The 19,241-nt window shown below is 41.9% G+C and overlaps 2 protein-coding genes across 2 annotated transcripts; one reads left to right on the forward strand and one right to left on the reverse strand.

Moving 5' to 3' along the window:
* Nucleotides 1-1,456: 1,456 nt before the first annotated feature.
* On the reverse strand, nt 1,457-5,202 carry rpl5a (ribosomal protein L5a). The gene is made up of 8 exons (XM_038718356.1): nt 5,058-5,202; nt 4,637-4,706; nt 4,407-4,522; nt 4,183-4,317; nt 3,852-4,054; nt 3,072-3,249; nt 1,941-2,029; nt 1,457-1,631 (listed from the first exon to the last, which is right to left on the reverse strand). Exons 1-8 carry the CDS (start codon nt 5,058-5,060, stop codon nt 1,529-1,531), a joined length of 897 nt encoding a protein of 298 aa, XP_038574284.1. The 5' UTR covers nt 5,061-5,202; the 3' UTR covers nt 1,457-1,528.
* A 9,176-nt stretch (nt 5,203-14,378) lies between these two features.
* On the forward strand, nt 14,379-18,514 carry LOC119902276 (zinc finger protein Gfi-1-like). Its single transcript, XM_038718363.1, has 7 exons — nt 14,379-14,531; nt 15,753-15,950; nt 16,116-16,319; nt 16,859-17,262; nt 17,547-17,684; nt 17,886-18,051; nt 18,162-18,514. Exons 2-7 carry the CDS (start codon nt 15,839-15,841, stop codon nt 18,338-18,340), a joined length of 1,203 nt encoding a protein of 400 aa, XP_038574291.1. The 5' UTR covers nt 14,379-14,531; nt 15,753-15,838; the 3' UTR covers nt 18,341-18,514.
* The last annotated feature ends 727 nt before the right edge of the window (nt 18,515-19,241 follow it).

Here is a 19,241-nt window from a genome sequence, read left to right on the forward strand (position 1 = left end):
GTATCTCAGAAAATTAGAATATTGTGAAAAGGTTCAATATTGAAGACACCTGGTGCCACACTCTAATCAGCTAATTAACTCAAAACACCTGCAAAGGCCTTTAAATGGTCTCTCAGTTTAGTTCTGTAGGCTACACAATCATGGGGAAGACCTGTCCTAAAGACGACCATTGACACCTTGCACAAGGAGGGCAAGACACAAAAGGTCATTGCTAAAGAGGCTGGCTGTTCACAGAGCTCTGTGTCCAAGCACAGTAATAGAGGGACGAAGGGAAGGAAAAGATGTGGTAGAAAAAAGTGTACAAGCAATAGGGATAACTGCACCCTGGAGAGGACTGTGAAACAAAACCCATTCAAAAATGTGGGGGAGATTCACAAAGAGTGGACTGCAGCTGGAGTCAGTGCTTCAAGAACCACCACGCACAGACGTATGCAGGACATGGGTTTCAGCTGTCGCATTCCTTGTGTCAAGCCCATCTTGAACAAGACACAGCGTCAGAAGCGTCTCGCCTGGGCTAAAGACAAAAAGGACTGGACTGCTGCTGAGTGGTCCAAAGTTATGTTCTCTGATGTTTGGAAATCAAGGTCCCAGAGTCTGGAGGAAGAGAGGAGAGGCACAGAATCCACGTTGCTTGAAGTCCAGTGTAAAGTTTCCACAGTCAGTGATGGTTTGGGGTGCCATGTCATCTGCTGGTGTTGGTCCACTGTGTTTTCTGAGGTCCAAGGTCAACGCAGCCGTCTACCAGTTAGTTTTAGAGCACTTCATGCTTCCTGCTGCTGACCAACTTTATGGAGATGCAGATTTCATTTTCCAACAGGAATTGGCACCTGCACACAGAGCCAAAGCTACCAGTACTTGGTTTAAGGACCATGGTATCCTTGTTCTTAATTGACCAGTAAACTCACCTGACCTTAACCCTATAGAAAATCTATGGGGTATTGTGAAGAGGAAGATGCGATACGCCAGACCCAACAATGCAGAAGAGCTGAAGGCCACTATCAGAGCAACCTGGGCTCTCATAACACCTGAGCAGTGCCACAGACTGATCGACTCCATGCCACGCTGCATTGCTGCAGTAATTCAGGCAAAAGGAGCCCCAACTAAGTACTGAGTGCTGTACATGTTCATACTTTTCATGTTCATACTTTTCAGTTGGACATTTCTAAAAATCCTTTTTTGTATCGGTCTTAATATTCTAGTTTTTGGAGATACTGAATTTGGGATTTTCATTAGTTGTCAGTTTTAATCATCACAATTAAATGAAAAACTTTTGAAATAGTTGTGTGGAATGAATAATATCCCAGTTTCACTTTTTGAATGGAATTACTGAATTAAATCAACTTTTTGATGATATTCTAATTATGACCAGCACCTGTATGTTCTTTTAAAATAGTACAACCACTCAACACAAAACTCGTTAAAAAAAAAAATTGACAGAAACAAGAGCTTGCATTTGAAATAAATTTATTTGTGTGTGTGTGTGTGTGTGTGTGTGTGTGTATTCGCAGGGGAGCGTTGTGGCAAGCCTCTAACCGTCCCCTGCTTCTTGTTCTTGTGCTCGTAAGAAGCTGGCCTTTTTCTGGGCGACGCGGTCCTTCCTCTGTGCCAGAGATAACTTGGCGCGATTCCACCTGCCCGGAAAGAGACATCAGCAGCAACTCCATTAACATTCAGCACAATGTTTGTCCGCTCAGCACTGGGATCTTCCCAGTACAGCTATTCAATACTTAGACAGCGAGCTCGCGTTAAGGACAGTTCCCCTGGGTATCCATGTGATGTGGGTATTTTATTTATTATTTTTTAAAGGGTAACGTTGTCTTAATCTGCCCTCAAGAACCAGGGAAAAATTCACCTTTCAATTTTGTCTCATGTTACTGCATCACCAATGCTGGCTTAGAGAAGGGAAAAAAGCAATTACGATATGGAAATAAGGAACCCACCTCTTCTTCTTGACGTCTTTTTTGGGTTTCTTTTCGTGTACAGGGTTTGCTCTGATGTTGGCGTGTGCTTTTTTGTACATTTCTTCTACCTGAAAAGAACAAAAATCACATGTATATTAAATGTAGTACACAGGCATTTCACCCGTGCATGATGATTCGTCTGGCTTCTGTCATTGCGCTGCAATACAATAACAGATGTGTGCTTGGGTTCGTCTTGTTTCTCTCAGCCCCGTCTTGAAAGGACAGTAAACATCAGCTAATGCAAATGAAGGACCAACTACATTTTGCTCAGCATGCTTTCTATCATCATCAAGAAGCAGACAAGAACCAGCAAACACAATCTGTGTCAAACTAACCCAAATTATGTTATGAGACATTCTGTATGCCATGTGGACTGGGTAGACAGCTTTCAGTCACCATCTATCTACAAGAGGCAGCTCATGCTATTCAAGGAATCTGCAACTAAATACTGTATTGCATCAAGCCAGATCTGAGCTGTGTCTACATTTTATAGTTCAATAACACTGATCAAACCCCAGTTTGAAAACTACTTTGGGAAAATGCACTCAGCATTTTCCTTTTCTTCGTACTCATGATTAATCAGATATGTCATTGCTCTCTGGTGGACAAATTATGTAATTGAGACACTATTTCGAAATTACCTCAAACATGCTGTGGGTATTTCTGTACTGAAACTGGTTATGTATTGAGCAAACTATACACTGATAAGATATATCAGCAATAAAGTAATCTCAGCCGGCTATAAATTACTTCAAAGATTACAGCTTGTCAGTTCTACATGAAGCATTCAGGAAAGAAGCATTACTGTTGAAATACTTTTCCTGTTTTGAGATGTCCATGTCCTGACAAAAAGTAACTGAACCAATTAATTTACTTGATGAGGTGTGACCAACAACCGTGATGTGCATCTAATGTAATTAAAAAAACTAACACCAAAACATTAATCTATTGCTGCAGTTGTTTTTTCTTTTCCTCCAGTAACTTAACATCCTTACACTAACAGGCTACTTTATCGAGCAAGAAAACAGAACCATGGCCAGAGATGCTTTGCTGTAGTCTCAAAGTGTCGTGCAGTGTCTTATTTTCGTGAGTGAGGAGCCGCTCTCTTACTGTGTCTGGCGTGACTCCGTTCTTGATGAAGCGAGAGAACTGTTTCTTGTAAGCATCCTCGTCCTCCTCCATCAGGTACGACATGTAGTCGGCCACGTTCATGCCCAAGATGTGTTTCCGATGCACCTCCGCGTTGAACTCTTTACTCTCTGGGTCGTAACCAGGGAAGCGCTTTAGACTGGAAACAAGGAAGAGCAGAGATCCCATCTGGTTTAGTGATGGACTCAGACAATCCAGCATTTCCAAACACTTCAACTCTTACTTGACTGAATCATTTTTACACTTGTAATGTGTATCCCCCCCCCGAACGCGTATGCTTTGGTTCGTCTTGCTTCTCTCAGCCCCGTCTTGAAAGGACAGTAAACATCAGCTAATGCAAATGAAGGACCAACTACATTTTGCTCAGCATGCTTTCTATCATCATCAAGAAGCAGACAAGAACCAGCAAACACAAACAGGGCCAACACCGTCACTGACCCACAGCATGAAAACTATGATTGGGTCTACGCAAGAGGAAATGTTTTTTAAGAAAACAGAAAAAGGGAAACTAATGTCCTCTTTTGCAAAAATAATACTTCTGTGAGGAGAGTGCGTTTTATTGATGTAAATACTGTGTTAGAGGGTTTAGTCATTTAAGTGCCACTTGGGAACACTTGCAAACTAAGTTGTTTGGAAGAAAAAAACTCCCAAGTGCACATTTGTTGTAACTGGAAAGATATTTCCTTGAATCCTCACTTAAAACCACAAGTACAGTGGAGAGGACACCCGCCTCATACTGACCTGTGAGGAATAGCCAGCCCTCCGTCGACTGCCCCCTTCAGCGCTCCGAACACCTTGTTCCCTGTGGTGGTTCTGGCCAGGCCTGCATCCAGGTAACAAGTGAAGGCGCCTGGCTGTCCGTCAATGCTCTCCACATTGAACTCATCTCCCGTCACCTCCACCTGGCCCTCGTACACCTGGTCCATGCCAAACTTGTGCAGCAGCTAATGAGCAGGAAGCAGGTACAAGAGAAGCAAACACTCATCACATTGCTATTTCTGCACAAATCTTGCTGGCCTGTTCATGTGTGGCCTGCTGATATCTGCCACTTTGTGTGCATACGTGCTCTCACCCGGCGAGCCAGCAGCAGCCCGGTGCAGTAGGCCGCAGCGTAGTTAGTAAGGCCTACAGTGATGCCATATTTGGGCAGCTCGTGAGAGTAAGCAGCACACACAATCTGGTCTCCTTCAATCTTTGCATAGGCAATCTGGAAAAGAGAGGCAGGCATGTGAGAGTCAGGTAACTTTCAACACGTGACCGCATGAGTTTCACTCTCGAGTCTCTTGGCTCCCTGACCTGGCAGCAGACATCTCTGTTGGAGAACCTGACGATCATTCGGTACTTGGGTGTGTTATACTTGTTCTTGTCCTGCACAACCAGGCGCTTGCGGGCGTAGAAGTCAGTTTTCCCCTCTGTGGAGTTAACGAGAGCAAATGATTACTGAAGCTGCTTTAACACATTTAAAGAGGGGCTTGGCGCATGCGCAGTATCGACGCTGTGAAGCTGGTGTATAAATATTTCCATACCTCTTCTTCTCCTGAATTTGACTTCATATCTCTTGAAGTAGGCCTTGTTCTTCACCACTTTGACGAAACCCTGAGAGAAAATGCAGAGTCAAGATGTTAAGACCGAGAAACTGTTGACACACTTCACCTAAATACTAAAGTATTGTATGTCAGATGATTCGCACTTCACGGTGTTGACAGTGACAGTTTTTTAATAAGTTATTAAACGCTTGGTGAGAGTGTCCTGCGGTGTAGCTGAGCTGAAGTTTCATCAGCCATGGAGGCGCCACGCTGGAGCTCAGCGGCTCACCGGCATAGTGAGGCCGCAAACATCCGGCAACATCTGACACTCAAACCACCGGAGACACTCTTCTACCATCAAACACATCTCAACACACACATATTACTCGGCACTGGATGTATATCGATAGATTTCACTCACCATTTTAGGGGTATTCTGTTCCTCTTCCTTCTGGTCTCAGACGCCGTCTCTGGATAGCGGAAGACTGACCGGTGCTCTTCCTTAGCGGGACGCGCCGTGAGCCGCAGCGCCCCCTGCTGCACCGGAGGTCACCACGAACCAACAGGGGGCAGCAACGACACGGGCACAGCAGGGGTTTTATATAGCCTACAGTTTATGGGTTCACCTCATCTTCTTCTTTTTAAAGGAGAATTTACAACCAACTGTCGTGATACACTGTTCTTACATCATTTTAATCAGTCCCATGTTTTGTAGACAAGTGTAGGTGAAGGTTGTTTTGAGGTCAAGGTGAAGAAAAGTATTTAATCCATTTGCATATTTTGGACAGAGAAGAATTACAGGATCCACTATTTGGATGCGTCCCAGTGAGGTGTAAAGATTAATTTAGTGCGTCCCATTCTTTTCCTACTAACCAGGCACTCTTTTTTTCCTACTTTTCTTTAGTGACCTGACGTCTTGCTGGATCTGTTATAAATGCCTTCCTTTAGTAGGCTTATCTTTATCCCAAATCCTCTGCCAATGCATCTTAAAATGAAAAATTTAGTTTCTTCCTTACTTATTTGTTTTGCCAACTCTACTTGATTAGCTTTGAATCTCTTTTTTGCAAGATGGTGTACTGTTTCAGTTCAAGAAAAACTGTATATCCATTCCTGGTCTAATAATTCTATATAGAAATTGCAAAATATGAAAGAGAACATGTTGTCTGCATCTTGAAGAGGAATGTTTGAGACTAGCCAGGGCTGCACTTTAGTCTGAACTTTTTCAGGGGTTTGACTTTCTCTATCCACTGTAGTGGAAGTCAAATTGCCAGTTGTTCCCACATCTTCCACAACATTGATTTAGTAGTTTTTCTTTAGTATGTAGGTAATATAACAATATGATATCATACATTGCTATTTTGCCTAATTAACTGTACATGCATTGGAAAGCAAAATGATGTGAATTTAGCTGTTCAGGAATTGTCCAAATAGAGAAAGTGTGTTGTATTGTATTTGTTAATAATTTGTGCCAGGTGTTATAAGCACCTGTTAAATAATGATACCAGTACCAATTGTAATGGCAGAAAATTGTTTCCTCTTACATTTAATCTTTCATGCATGTGTTTATTCTCTTTTATTAATAAGTTCTTCAAAGACAAGGGTTTGTTACTCAATTATGTGCTTAATCCTTCACCAGCAATAAACAGTTTCCACTAATAAGAAATGCAGCTCAGAAGTGCTTTACAAAACAAAAACAAAGACAAGAGCAGACAATTTAACAACACTTACACAATTTGAATACATTTAAAACAAGGATGGGGGTGAAATAATAAAAAATAATAGGAAATCATTCTTACTATCATCAAAATCAAATAACAAAGTCGTAATGACATATTATAGTGACAGTTTTAATTTATTTTAATCCCCACAATTTGTGTCCAAAACTACAGAAAGCAGCTTCACTGTGTTAGATTTTAGTACAGTGAGCAGCAGTCTGACATATTTGCGCTGTATCAACCAGTTATTTTGAGGCAAGTTTATAAATACATGAAAATCATAAATATACATATTAAAATTCATCCTAAAACTAACTAGAAGTCATTGCAGGGAAGTTAAACATAAATTTTAGCAACAGTCAAATAAATTAGCATTAATGGCTTGATGGCATGCAATGATGATGAGGCCTGTTTGCTTTCAGACAACCGGATGCTCTATGTGATAGTTTGTGAGGCAACTTCTCTTGATGTATCATCTATGTTGTGAAATGAAGCAACTCAAAAAAAAAACATGATGATTTGGGCTGGAAACGTACAGATGATGAAATCTCTGAAGCTTGGGTGGATTTTAAATCCAGAAAGAGGTCACAAAATTTGACCAGTGAATCAGAATCTGAGACAGATTTCTGTCTCTGTCCACAAGAGTCCTGAGCATTTTCTCATATTTGCACATTGCTTGCTCCACCAAGACTCAGCTCCTCTGACCTCTGCTGGCATGGTTATTTGAAAGTGATTGATTCAATACATGCACTTATTGATATTAATCTCCGACTTTGTTCTGATGTTTGCATGGGTTCAGAGCTACAAAGCTAATGTCAAAAAAAAGGTATCAAAATTGACAATGGATTTACAGAATTGCTATTTGTTAATAAATATTTAAGTGTTAAATATTTTCACATTACAGACAATTAACAGTGAGTTGTCGGCCCAGTTATGACTCTTCTTCTTCTTCCTTCTTTTACTTCTTCTTCTTGTGTTTCTTTTTCTTCTTCTTCTGTTGAGTGAGTTCCTGAGATGAACTTTGTCGACCCCAAAACACATGTACAACTTGATTTTTAATCACATGGTACAGGTGTCATACAATCAAAATCTCCAGAGCAGCTACCAAATGGACTTTGTGCTGAGATTTTTCCAAGCACTGTTTCCAAGGTCAAAAATCCACTTTCAATCTCAGTTTTTAAGCCAACAAGGACAATAAACAACTGAACATTTGCAAATATGTGGGTAAATACTCAAAGTTCATCATGAGAGATCCAAAGCTTCAGAACAGCTACTGAATGGATTTTGTGGGTTTTTTTCTTTTACAGATAATACTGTGTGAATTCAAACTTGTAAATAAATATCGGTTCTTGTCTATGAGGCCATATGTTTGGGCGGACGTGGAGATAAGCGGTTGTGTCTGAGCAACATATTTAGTCAGCTCATCATCATGTTTCTTTATGACTGAGACGCTACAGTGAAGTCTGACATGAGAGAGAGAAGATTAAAAAATGGATCCAGAACTAAAATATTTAATTCATTACCTTTATTATGGTGTAATTAACTTAATATGGTAAAACTTTGTGCTGAGATTTAGTCCAACTACTGTTTCCAAGGTTGACAAGAGCACCTATAATCGTCACATTCTGACACACACCTCTATTTTTAGCACAATCATAGTACAAGCACAACCTGGAGAATGATAAACCAGTACGACTAATACACAGACAGCACATCCCAAGGGAGCTGACATTCAGCTGCAGTTAGTAAGAGTGATATGAGTAACAAAAAATAAGGAAACTTACCCCTCACACTGTGGATCCACCTTTTTCCAAATCCCAGACTGGTGATGACCCACCCATGAAGCTCTGCTGTGATTAATATGAGAGCATCATACTTGTGGTGTCATTTAGAGGGCTCCCAGAGTTCATGGACATGGACAGGAATGTATTCAGACACAAGACTGCACAGATAAGAATCCCAAGATCAGGAACCGACTGTCAGAGGATTTCCAGAAGATCAACACCTGACACCAAGAGCAATGTGACACAATCTACAAATCAAAGCACAGCAACCATGTTCATCTGTGAAAAAAATTATTATCAACTAACTCCTGTCCTGGAAGGAAATACGAATATTTCCCAGATAATACTAAATAGTAGTAAAGGTATTTTACAAAAGTAAAAAATAGTGCACACACAGACCCAATTAAAACCGCACCTTGTAATTTTTACACCTCAGTTTTTGCAGGAAGTCAACGACAAGACTGTAATGTGTTAATTAGTGAGCTTTAGAGATGGATTTTGTTACCTTTAGACAGAGCCAGGCTAGCTTTTTCCCCGTGCTTCCAGTCTTTATGCTAAGATAAGCTAACCAGTTGTTGGTTATTGCTTCATATTTACCGTACAAGGACAACAATACCATGGCAAGGACAATTATCTTCCTCCCACTGCCCCTCCACAGGGGTGCCCCAAGACTCAGTGCTGGGGCCCCTTCTCCCCTTCTTCTCAATTCACACCACATCATTCCCTCACATGGCTTCTCTTACCACTGCTACACAGACGATATGCAACTCTACCTATCCTTCCTGCCAGACAATTCCACCATCTCAGCGCGGAACACGGACTGTCTCTGGGACATATCTGCACAGATAAAGGCTTGCCACCTTCAACTAAACCTCTCTGAGACTGAACTCTTGGTCAATCCAGCCAAGCAATCTATCCACCATAACATCAAACTACAAATTGACTCCTCTACCATCACTCCAACCAGGGTGGTGAGAAAATTGGCTGTCAAGACTGACAACCAGCTGTCCTTTTCAGACCATGTTGCTGCTGTCTTTCAGTCGTGCTGCTTTGATCTAGACAACATGAGAAAAATCAGGTCCTACCTTAATCAGTACGCCACCCAGCTTCTGGTACAGGCCATGGTTGGCTCTCTCCTCAACTGTTGCAATGCCCTCCTAGCAGGTCTTCCAGCTTGTGCAGTGAAACCGTTACAAATGGTTCAGAACAGAGAAGCGCGTCTGGTTTTGATCAGCCCAAAAGGACTCATGACTTGTACAGTCACTCTATTACTCAGTGACTCCACTGGCTACCTGTGGCCTTCCGAACCAAATTCAAGTCACTAATGCTGCATGCAGAGTGACTACGGTCTGCACCCATCTATCTAAACTCCATAATACAAACTTACGTTCCTTCTCGGCCGCTAGGCTCCTCCAACGAATGCCGCCTGGCTCTGCCATCCCTTCACACAAAGCAATCCCAGTCTCGGCTGTTCTCATCTGTGACACCTCAATGGTGGAACGAGCTACCACACGCCATCAGAGCAGAGGCGTCCCTCTCTAACTTCAAGAAGCTCTTGAAAACTCATCTCTTCTGAGAACTTCTCTTTCCCTAGGTATATACCCGACTGATGCCATACGTGCTATTACCTCTTACTAGTATTTATTGCTGCTCTTGCTAGTATGTATTGTCAGTTGTAGCTCTCGTATTGTATTGATACTTTGTTGATGCTTGTATGTTGTTCCTCAAATGTAAGTTGCTTTGGATAAAAGTGCAAATGAGTAAATGTAATGTATTGAATGTACAGACGTGTGAAATCAATCTTCTCAACTAATTCTTGGTAAGAAAGCAACTAATTTTCAAACTTCCTATCAAAGTAGCACAAAAGGGAATTACTCACCTAAAAGCTTAAATAGGCCTAAAGTACTAGTGTACTTAGTTTCCAGCCAATACTGACTTTAAAGCTAGCTAGGAGGAGGCCAGGGATTTAATCAGAAGTTTAGAATTGGATTATTGTATAAGACATGTTGATACAGGAGTAACTAAGCATTCAACAAGAATACAACTTAAGTATTAAGTATGTTATATAAAGTGGACAAGTATCCATTTGACACGTTTTGTTGAGTGGGAAAAAATCCTTTAACGATTACTTAGTCAAATGATGAACCAGTGTTTCAATAGTGCATCTGTTGACTCTATCAACAGCTAGGCCTAATGAAAAAAAGGAACCGTGATGTTCTGCTTTTCCGTTCGAGTGAAATAGATAATATCCCTCACTGTCACTCTCGGTGCAGATGTTCTTAATGTTAGATAAGAAAAGTCAAAGTCACTCTTGTGGACAGCTTTTTTGCAGTTGTTCAAGCTCAGTTTCTGCAGAACTGATTTCACAATGAAAAGAAGCAACTGTCCAGTCATCCCACAGCAGCAGTGGTCAGCAGTTCATAATGGTTCAAACAGGGTGCGGATGGTGTGGTGGGTGGATGGGATGAGGGGTAATACTGGTAGTACGATTGTCCACTCTAGATGGTCATTTCCTGAGCTACTTCTGAGCTTGACTTTCCTCCAAAATTTTGATCTTTTGCATTTTGCCTCCCATACTGTTGTTTTGCATGCTGTCAACTCATGTTTTCATCCTTAAAGTCACAATTTAGAATTCAAAGAAAATGACTTTGAGGTTGGTGGATTAGAAATGACTTGCAGAAAGTCACACATGAACAAATGTGTTCACAGGCACACCACAGATAAGAGGACTGCGCACTGTTGACAAGCAACACACTCTTGTCTTTCCTGCCTCTTTTTCTCACTGCTGATTGCTTTTATTTTCATTTGCATGCAGAGACATTTTTAAACTCAATAGCATTTATAATGTCATTGTCTTTCCCTTAAAGTCCATAAAGAGAAACAGGTGTGGTTACATCTGCTACATGCACATACCTCTTAAAACAATTTTCTAACTCCTACACATTTTTCAGTATTAGAATGATATGGATATGCAGTACATGTGAAGTTCTTTGTCCTGGAAGACATACAGTGACACACATGGAGTACTCAGCAAAACCAAATCAGTTCTGCGGAAACTAAATTGAATTCTGCTAACTTTAACACCAGACAAAATATTTTGGGAACAGCAGAGATGAAGTGTGAAAGCCCACCCACCATGTGACCAGTGTTTTACACCCCATGCAAAAACAGACCGAGTGGTGTTTTCTATGTGAAAGTATGTCCAAGAGAGATACCGCAGATTTTAGAGCATCAGCTAAAAGGAACTGGCACTTGTAACTGTGCAGAAACAGGGGACACATAAGCTTCGTTCAGGGATTACACACACATATTTTCACAAAAATAAACAGTGATTTCATAGCCAAGATTGGGTACCTTTGTCCAGTTGAAAGCAATGTGAAAGCCATGAAAAGTGATTAAAAACATCCAACATAGGAAATAAATACACACATGCAAACCGCAGGCTTATTTAGTCTTGACTATGCCTGTTGAACTCTGACCTTTCAAACGGCCACCTCACCCCCCCCAGACATGGACAGAGACACAATGACCAGGAAGCACCGAGCATGTTTCTTCACATCCACGCACCAACGTCCCTGATGAGATTCTTAGTATTTGTGAGAGAAATTTACAACCAGAAACAGGCTGGTTGCAAACAAGGGGAGCTGCTGATCACAGTGATGGATGAGGGAGGTGATTTGTAGAGTGTTTACAACATACATCCAAGCATCTGTTTAGTGTAACGTGGAAGTTTCTTTTTAGTGTTTCTTCCGTTTTCCACACTTACAAGGTTTCTTTCTCATATTGTAATTGTAATGGCAATTGTAGCCATGCTGACCATGGACCATGGTTTTGGTACCTTTAGGGTACATGATGGTATAGCAATAGTCAGAGTTAAATCAGAATAATCATCCTAACAATCAATGTACAGTAACACAGACCCCCCCACTGCTGCAGATTTGAAGTGAGTGTAGGCGAGAAAAAAAAACATGACGTTTGTTGACCCTGTGTGTGAAAGAAGAACTGTCTTGCGGTCAGCAGAACCCAGTAAATCATTCATTGTGTTCACACTCTGTCCCTATCTGGTGGCTCCAGTTGGAGGCCAGATCTCTATGAGATTCGGACAGCCACTCCCAAGAGGTGGATGAATGTAGTTGAACCCAAGGAAAAGGACTAAAATCAGACTGTATGTGGAGGGAAAGACACAGAGATAGTTTAAAAGGGAGAGGGAGGGGGTTGTTACACCGTGGTTACAGTTTTGGAGCCAAAGGAACCTGTGAGGGGATGAGATAGCATGGTGTGGTTTTCCTTGAGATGCCACAGCAAAGTGGAGGTGCAGAGGTGAACGCTCAGACTGAGTGCCTGGGACTATACAGAGACATGAAGCAGAGAAAGTCAGTTTAGCCACAATAAGCTATTATGGCATGAATCCATTGCATGCAGTAAAAATCCACTTTTTATAATTACATATCTTGCATCTGATTTTCTGGAACTATTAAACTGTAGAAAAGTCGTTTTTTTACACACATGAGATGCTTTCATTTTTGTCTGCCAGAACAAAATCTGTTTTAGTTTCACTTTTATGACTTAAAGTGAGACTATATAAGTTTTGAAAGAAGAAACACCACATTCTTTCTATGAAACCGCACATTTTACAAACAAACATAAATTTAATTTATGAGAAACAAAATGCACCTTTGCTCAATTCAATGCACCTCAGGGGTTTTTACTGCTACAGCTTCATCTGGTCTAGTATGACCAGTAGCTATGGAGGCTAATGTTAGCAAACTTTAGCTCGATTTTGCTATGTAACAGACGTTAGTCAGCTGGTCCACTGAACTGACTTTTTCCTTTACTTGTGAAAATGTTTGCATCTGTCACTATCCCCTTATGTAGCCACAGTGGCCACTGTTTAGCTGCTTTTAACTGAACTGCAGTGAGTCAACATCAAGACAACATACAGATGAGCTGCCCTGCACTCTGCCCCTCTTGTCAGCATTCACATGCATGTGGTATGAAAGCTGCAGCCTCAGGTATATTTAAAACTATGAGGAGTCCCCACAGTCTCTCTCTCTCCTCGTCTGGGCCGAAAAGGGGCATAAGGCTGAGCTTGAGAAAATAACCTCATGGCTCACCAGCACAAGTCTTAATTTAACCCTGCGACTGCATCTGCACCTTTGACAAGGTAAACAAGTAGACAACTGTTGCTGCGAAAAGCAAAAGTATGACCCCCCCCCCTCTCTTCCCCGGGCTGTGATCACTGCGATTGGGCTTCTATTTCAATCACATACTTTCTGTAAACTTAAAGAGCGAGAATCAAGGCCTGTGGGGGAAGAGGTGGTGGGGGGGAAGAGGTGGTGGTGGGGGGGGGACACAAAAGAGGAGGCTGTGGCAACACTGATAGCGTCTTCTCGACTCTGCGCTCGGTTTCCTGTTCTGAGTCAGTGTGTAACTCTGAGTTTGAACGTTGTCACACAAACCCTGTCCTTCTCTACGTCTATCTCGAACATTAATTTTTTTCTTTCTTTATGAAAATAATCAGATGCTATCAATGTCAAAGCAGTCGAAAGCATTTAATCGAATGTATGGTTGAATATCTTTCATGAGATGTGATTGAGCAACCACGCTCTGTAGGGAACGTGTTGAATTTAGATAAGTTATCTGTCCATAACGTAGGCTGCCGTATGTGGTAGAGATTTTGACATTAAAAAAAGTTCAGTGTCTGAAATTCTGTAAATTTTACAGGAATAGTCATGTCTGATGTTTTGTCTTTGCTCATAATGTGCGAGAAACCATTGCTGTCTTCTCATTGGTGGGGAGGGGAGGTAAAAATTGCAGTGTTGTCAGATTTTATGGACTGATTTTTGACCCTTTCGACCCTTTCGACCCTTTTCAGCAAGTGAAACATTTCAAAGTTAAGTGTCAGCATGAGAAGAGTCATCAGAAAACTGTCAACCACAGATATGAGATAAAGTTGAGTGATAGAGCATAGAGCATTTTATGTTGATAATTAAAAAAGACAGAGCTAAGAGTCTGTCTCTAAGTGGGAATAAAAGTAATGATGAAAGGAATTCAGTTCTAAACGGCAACTTAAAGGGTCTATTTTTGTACAATGCAAATGTCCAAAGAGTATGGGTATCTTTTATCAAAACATGAATCAGTGTTTTTGTTTGACTTTCATGGCTGACTAACATGAAAATATTCTGACAGAGGGAGGGAGGCGAAAAAAAGGGTGAGTGTGTGTGTGAAAAAGAGAGAGAGCATGCCGGCGCATGTGTGTGCGTGAGAGAGAGTTTGTGTGTGTCTCAGAATGAGCAGCAGAGGGTTTTGTGGTGTGTTTCTCTGCAGCGTGAGAGTAAATGTGGACAGAGTTCAGGACAGTGTGTGTTCTCAGAGCTGGGATATAGTACCTGCTGTGTGAGTATGGGACATGTGTTTATGTCTTTATGCCTCGGCTATCTGCGCTTTGCTTGCAGGTCTCTAACTTGTGCAGCTGCATCAAACAAAGTCGGTTCCCACATCGGACAAAAATCGATACCGCTTTGCTTTGGTCCGACCTTGAACAGAGCCCGAATCTGCTCCATGATTTGCATTTTGCGCCTGGCAGATTTCCACCGAAAACGTTACCTATGATTTAATTGATCCTGTTTATTTTAATATTCCGGTTGACACTTGTGTATTCCTGCCCTGCATTTATTTCAGTGGACAGCCTAATTGGGCCTGCGGATAGGCCGGGAGGGGGCTTTAATGATGTAAAACAATAAGGCTGAAGTCAGTGCTGGTAAGCTGAAGCAGTGTAACTGTAAAGGGATACTTCGGCTCCCCACCAGCAGGCTGTTGTGCAAAGGGGCCGTGCGCGTCTCATTAACAGGATCACTTTACAACCAGTCAAACAAATAGGTCATTATCCACCAAAGCCTGTTCTGCCTGCATGTAACCATCGACAAACACACACGTTTTTATCATTCAGTCTTATTACATTTAAATTATATTGTTACCGGCCTGTTTTTTAATCATCTGGCTTGATGAGACTCGAAAATGACCTGCTTGTTTTATTATGTTCATTTGATTTAGAGTTCATACTTGTGATGTAAATCTCAACCATTGATACACACTGGCAAGCGTACATATCCAGTCTGAATTTGTCCTAAGTTCCTGCAATTTCTGAACCTTCGCAGCTGTGGACACCAATTGGACATTAATAGCCTAAAGCATAATAATGTGTTTATCCGTATAAACACATAGGCTATCGTTTGAGAATTTATTTGAACTTTTTTTAGTTTAAAAATAGTCCACATTTTGATAATATGACCCGTTAATTAATATAACTCTATCAATTTAAATAATTTAGGCTAGATTAAACTAAGCGAACTATAGTAGCCTAAACTATAGCTTCTTTTAAACTTCCTCTTATGTGATTCAGCCTTCGTCACACGTATGTACCATTAAGGACATACAATATGTCCTCTCCAATCCCATATCTGCCAGGATCCTAGTGGGGAACGGTGGTCCCGCTTTTGGCCACCTGCCCAGCGACACCTGGTAAACGATACGGCCCCTCTGCGCCTGCGTAATAGCCTGCCAAAAATCCCAACGCCGTATCGCCTGTCAACCAATAGTGTTCCAATCTGTCCACAGATAAAGTCAGAACAGCGTGGAGAGGAGTGAAGTCAAGTGGAGGATTTCAGACCAGAACAGCACCGTCAGAGAGAAAGAAAGAAAACATGCCGAGGTCTTTCCTGGTGAAGAGTAAAAGGGCCCACAGCTACCACCAGACCCGGTACCTAGAGGATGACTACAGTAGACTGGACACTATTCTGGCTCACGTGTGCACAGGTAGGTTCATTTGTGCGTAATTACGCACGAAAATGTTTGAACAACGCTAGCAATAGCGATTCGTACCCCTTGGAAAATATTCCGTTTTTGGTATAATTAATTTCGTCTACTTAGACATCAGTTTCACAGTCAGTCCGTGACATTGCTCTCCTCTGCTGCCATCAGAGACCAAATCTCAGAGGGAGTTTGACTCCAACTTGCAACCGCAGGAGGATGTGACCGCAAGCGCTGACAGACTTTCCCTCGGGTCCAGGCTGCTGTCCCCGGGGTCGCTGTCCTCCAGCTCGCCGCTGAGCTGTGAAGGCAGCGTGTGTGACCGATCCTCCGACTGTGATTTCTGGCGTCCCCCGTCTCCCTCCTCATCACCAGGTCTGTGTCAGAGGAGTATTAAAAAGTACAAAGTCTGTTATTGTTAGGCCTATTTGAATTATGATAGTGTCAATATTGTTGGACCAGTGAGCTTATATAATTTTTGTTAAAAAGTAATTTTCAACAGTTGCCATTTATCCATATCAGATTCATGATTTATTTTCATCACTTTTAACACTCATGTAACCGACTGATTGCCATGATGGAGAACAAAGATCAAGCGCATTGTCATGATTTGGGAGTCAAAATAGGGGCATCCAGGAATATGCTATGTTCACTGATAGGCCAACCTTTGAAATCTGCATGTACTAATTTATTTAACTGAGAAAAAAGTAAAATATCTCGCCGGTCATTACATTTCTTACACACAAATAACTATTTTGTAAATGTAAGGTTCATCATTTTGATGCGGGCGCTTCAAGGTTTCAGTTGGTTATTTTAGTCTAAAATTAGGCTACTATTACGCATGTCATCTAATCATTTCCAGTAAGGCCCATTTGCAGTTTGCACTCATTTGTCCAAACCAAATCAACTTCCAGATTCAGAGAAATGCCCCACTACAGCAGCGGAGGACGGCCAGCACTTCAACATCCCGCTCTTTCCTTACTCCTGGACAGCGTACTCCGGCTCTGAGCTGAGGAATCTGGTTCCGGGGCCATATCATCACCACCTCCAGGGCCACAGGGAGGTTCACTCACCTGTCAGCATCTACGGTGCGGAGGACAGCGGCACCGAGCCGCTTTACGCACAGCGGGGCACGGTGTCCGGATCCTACCAGGATTATTCTTCAACGGTCCACCAAATATGCAGGATGCGGGACGGAGACGAGCTGTATGTGGATGTAAAGCAGAAGCCCCGCCGGGCGGAAATCAAGTCTGAAAGTGACTTAATTTGCTCTAACATAGAGTCAAGCGGATCCTATAAATGCATTAAATGTTGCAAGGTACGTTTACCAATGTTTACTGCGGCGTTACCTTACCAAACCTGTAAAAGTTCTATTGTTTTAATATTTTTTGAGTTTGCAGAGATGTTACAAATGATCTTAGTGATTGTAAGTGTGTTTATTGGTGATCGGGGCATAACATCAAGTTTAACTTAAATTTAAACCATATTTAGTGGCTGGGAATGAGATGTAAATCGTTCTCAAATTGAAAAATAAATAGTCGTTTTTTAAAATTTTGAGTTGAATTTCGAAGTAAAAATGTCTAATATCTATTTTTCCAAAAGGTGTTCTCCACACCTCACGGGTTGGAGGTTCATGTGCGTCGGTCGCACAGCGGGACGCGGCCGTTTGAGTGCGGGATCTGCGGGAAAACCTTCGGACACGCCGTAAGCCTGGATCAGCATAGAGCGGTTCACTCGCAGGTAGGCCTCTAACTGAAAATAAACTGTTGCATAAGTTGCTTTGCAGACTCAAAGGCCCACATCCTGGAAGCAAGGCCCCGGATAACTGGGGTTTGGCCACCACAACTCCAGTCTGATTTTTCAGGCCTGCTTTATTTCTGCGGTTTAATGTAGGCCTAATGTTTTGAGGCCTTCCACACTGACACTTTACACATTTTACAGGAAAGGAGCTTCAGCTGTAAAATCTGCGGCAAAAGCTTCAAGCGCTCCTCCACGCTGTCCACGCACCTGCTCATCCACTCGGACACGCGGCCCTATCCGTGCCAGTACTGCGGGAAGAGGTTCCACCAAAAGTCAGACATGAAAAAGCACACTTTCATCCACACAGGTGAGACACCGTGCAAACTGAAAGCATCGACAGGCCTAAATGCAAAAAAGGCCTTTCCGTGCGTAATGCGTATAAATGGCTCTGCTCTGACATTTCGTTTTCTCCTGCAGGTGAGAAGCCGCACAAGTGCCAGGTGTGCGGGAAGGCCTTCAGTCAGAGCTCCAACCTCATCACGCACAGCAGGAAACACACGGGCTTCAAACCTTTCGGCTGTGACCTCTGCGGGAAAGGTTTCCAGAGGAAAGTGGACCTGAGGAGACACAAGGAGACGCAGCACGGACTCAAATGAGCAGACGTCGATGATTGCGCCCAAAATCCTGCACTTTTAAAGCCCCCCCGACTATGCTAGTGTTTTTATTTTATTCTATTGTTTGTTTGTTGCATTGGCCTATACTTTCTCTATTGTTATTTTAGCCTGAGATATGCTGGTTGAGTTTATGGAAATAAAAGTTTATTTATCGAGTTTGCTTTTACATTATTATTAAAATGAAAAAGCCAAATGCCCTAAACTACTGGTTTCCATAGGAAAGTTTTTGTAATAGCCTGTATACAATTTGAAATGAAATATCACTTTTAAATAACCAAATCCTTCTTTTAGAAAGTAGACATCCTGCTTTTTCAACTTATTCAATTTGTTATGTAATCAGGGTTTATACATTAACTTTTAGAGCTCAGCTGTCAGTTTTTTCAAGTTAGGAATTGACCAACCTTTGGTTTCAATCCATCTACATTTCATTCCTTTCTACATGATATAATAAACAGTGCTCATGATAATTTTTATTAAAGTTTAACACATTTAAAAACAAAAAATCCCTCTCCCTCAGCTCATTGATTGTTGGTACACTGTGAAAAACAAGAAGCTGTGTTAAGCCATGCAGGCCATCAATCACGTCCCCAATCTGCATGACAGGTCAGTTATATCACCAATATTAAATAGAAACGTTTTGTTGGGCACGCCATCTGGTCAAAGCCAAATATTTTCAGACACGCGCATTGTTAACATACCCATATAACAAGTGACATTATGGTGCCATAAAGCTGCATGTGAAGGAAGTCTGGTGTATTCGCTTCACCTTTTTATGACAGATCTTCCAGCTTGCAGAAATAATAACCAGCATGTCCACATGCCGTTTTCACTTGGAAAAGCTGGGTGTGATTTATTTGGTTGGTTAAACATCCAGGGCTCTAAA

This window comes from Micropterus salmoides, unplaced genomic scaffold (assembly GCF_014851395.1).
Source record: "Micropterus salmoides isolate LMB-PRFRI ecotype aquatic unplaced genomic scaffold, ASM1485139v1 Ms_hic_scaffold_14, whole genome shotgun sequence".
NCBI classification, from domain to species: domain Eukaryota; kingdom Metazoa; phylum Chordata; class Actinopteri; order Centrarchiformes; family Centrarchidae; genus Micropterus; species Micropterus salmoides.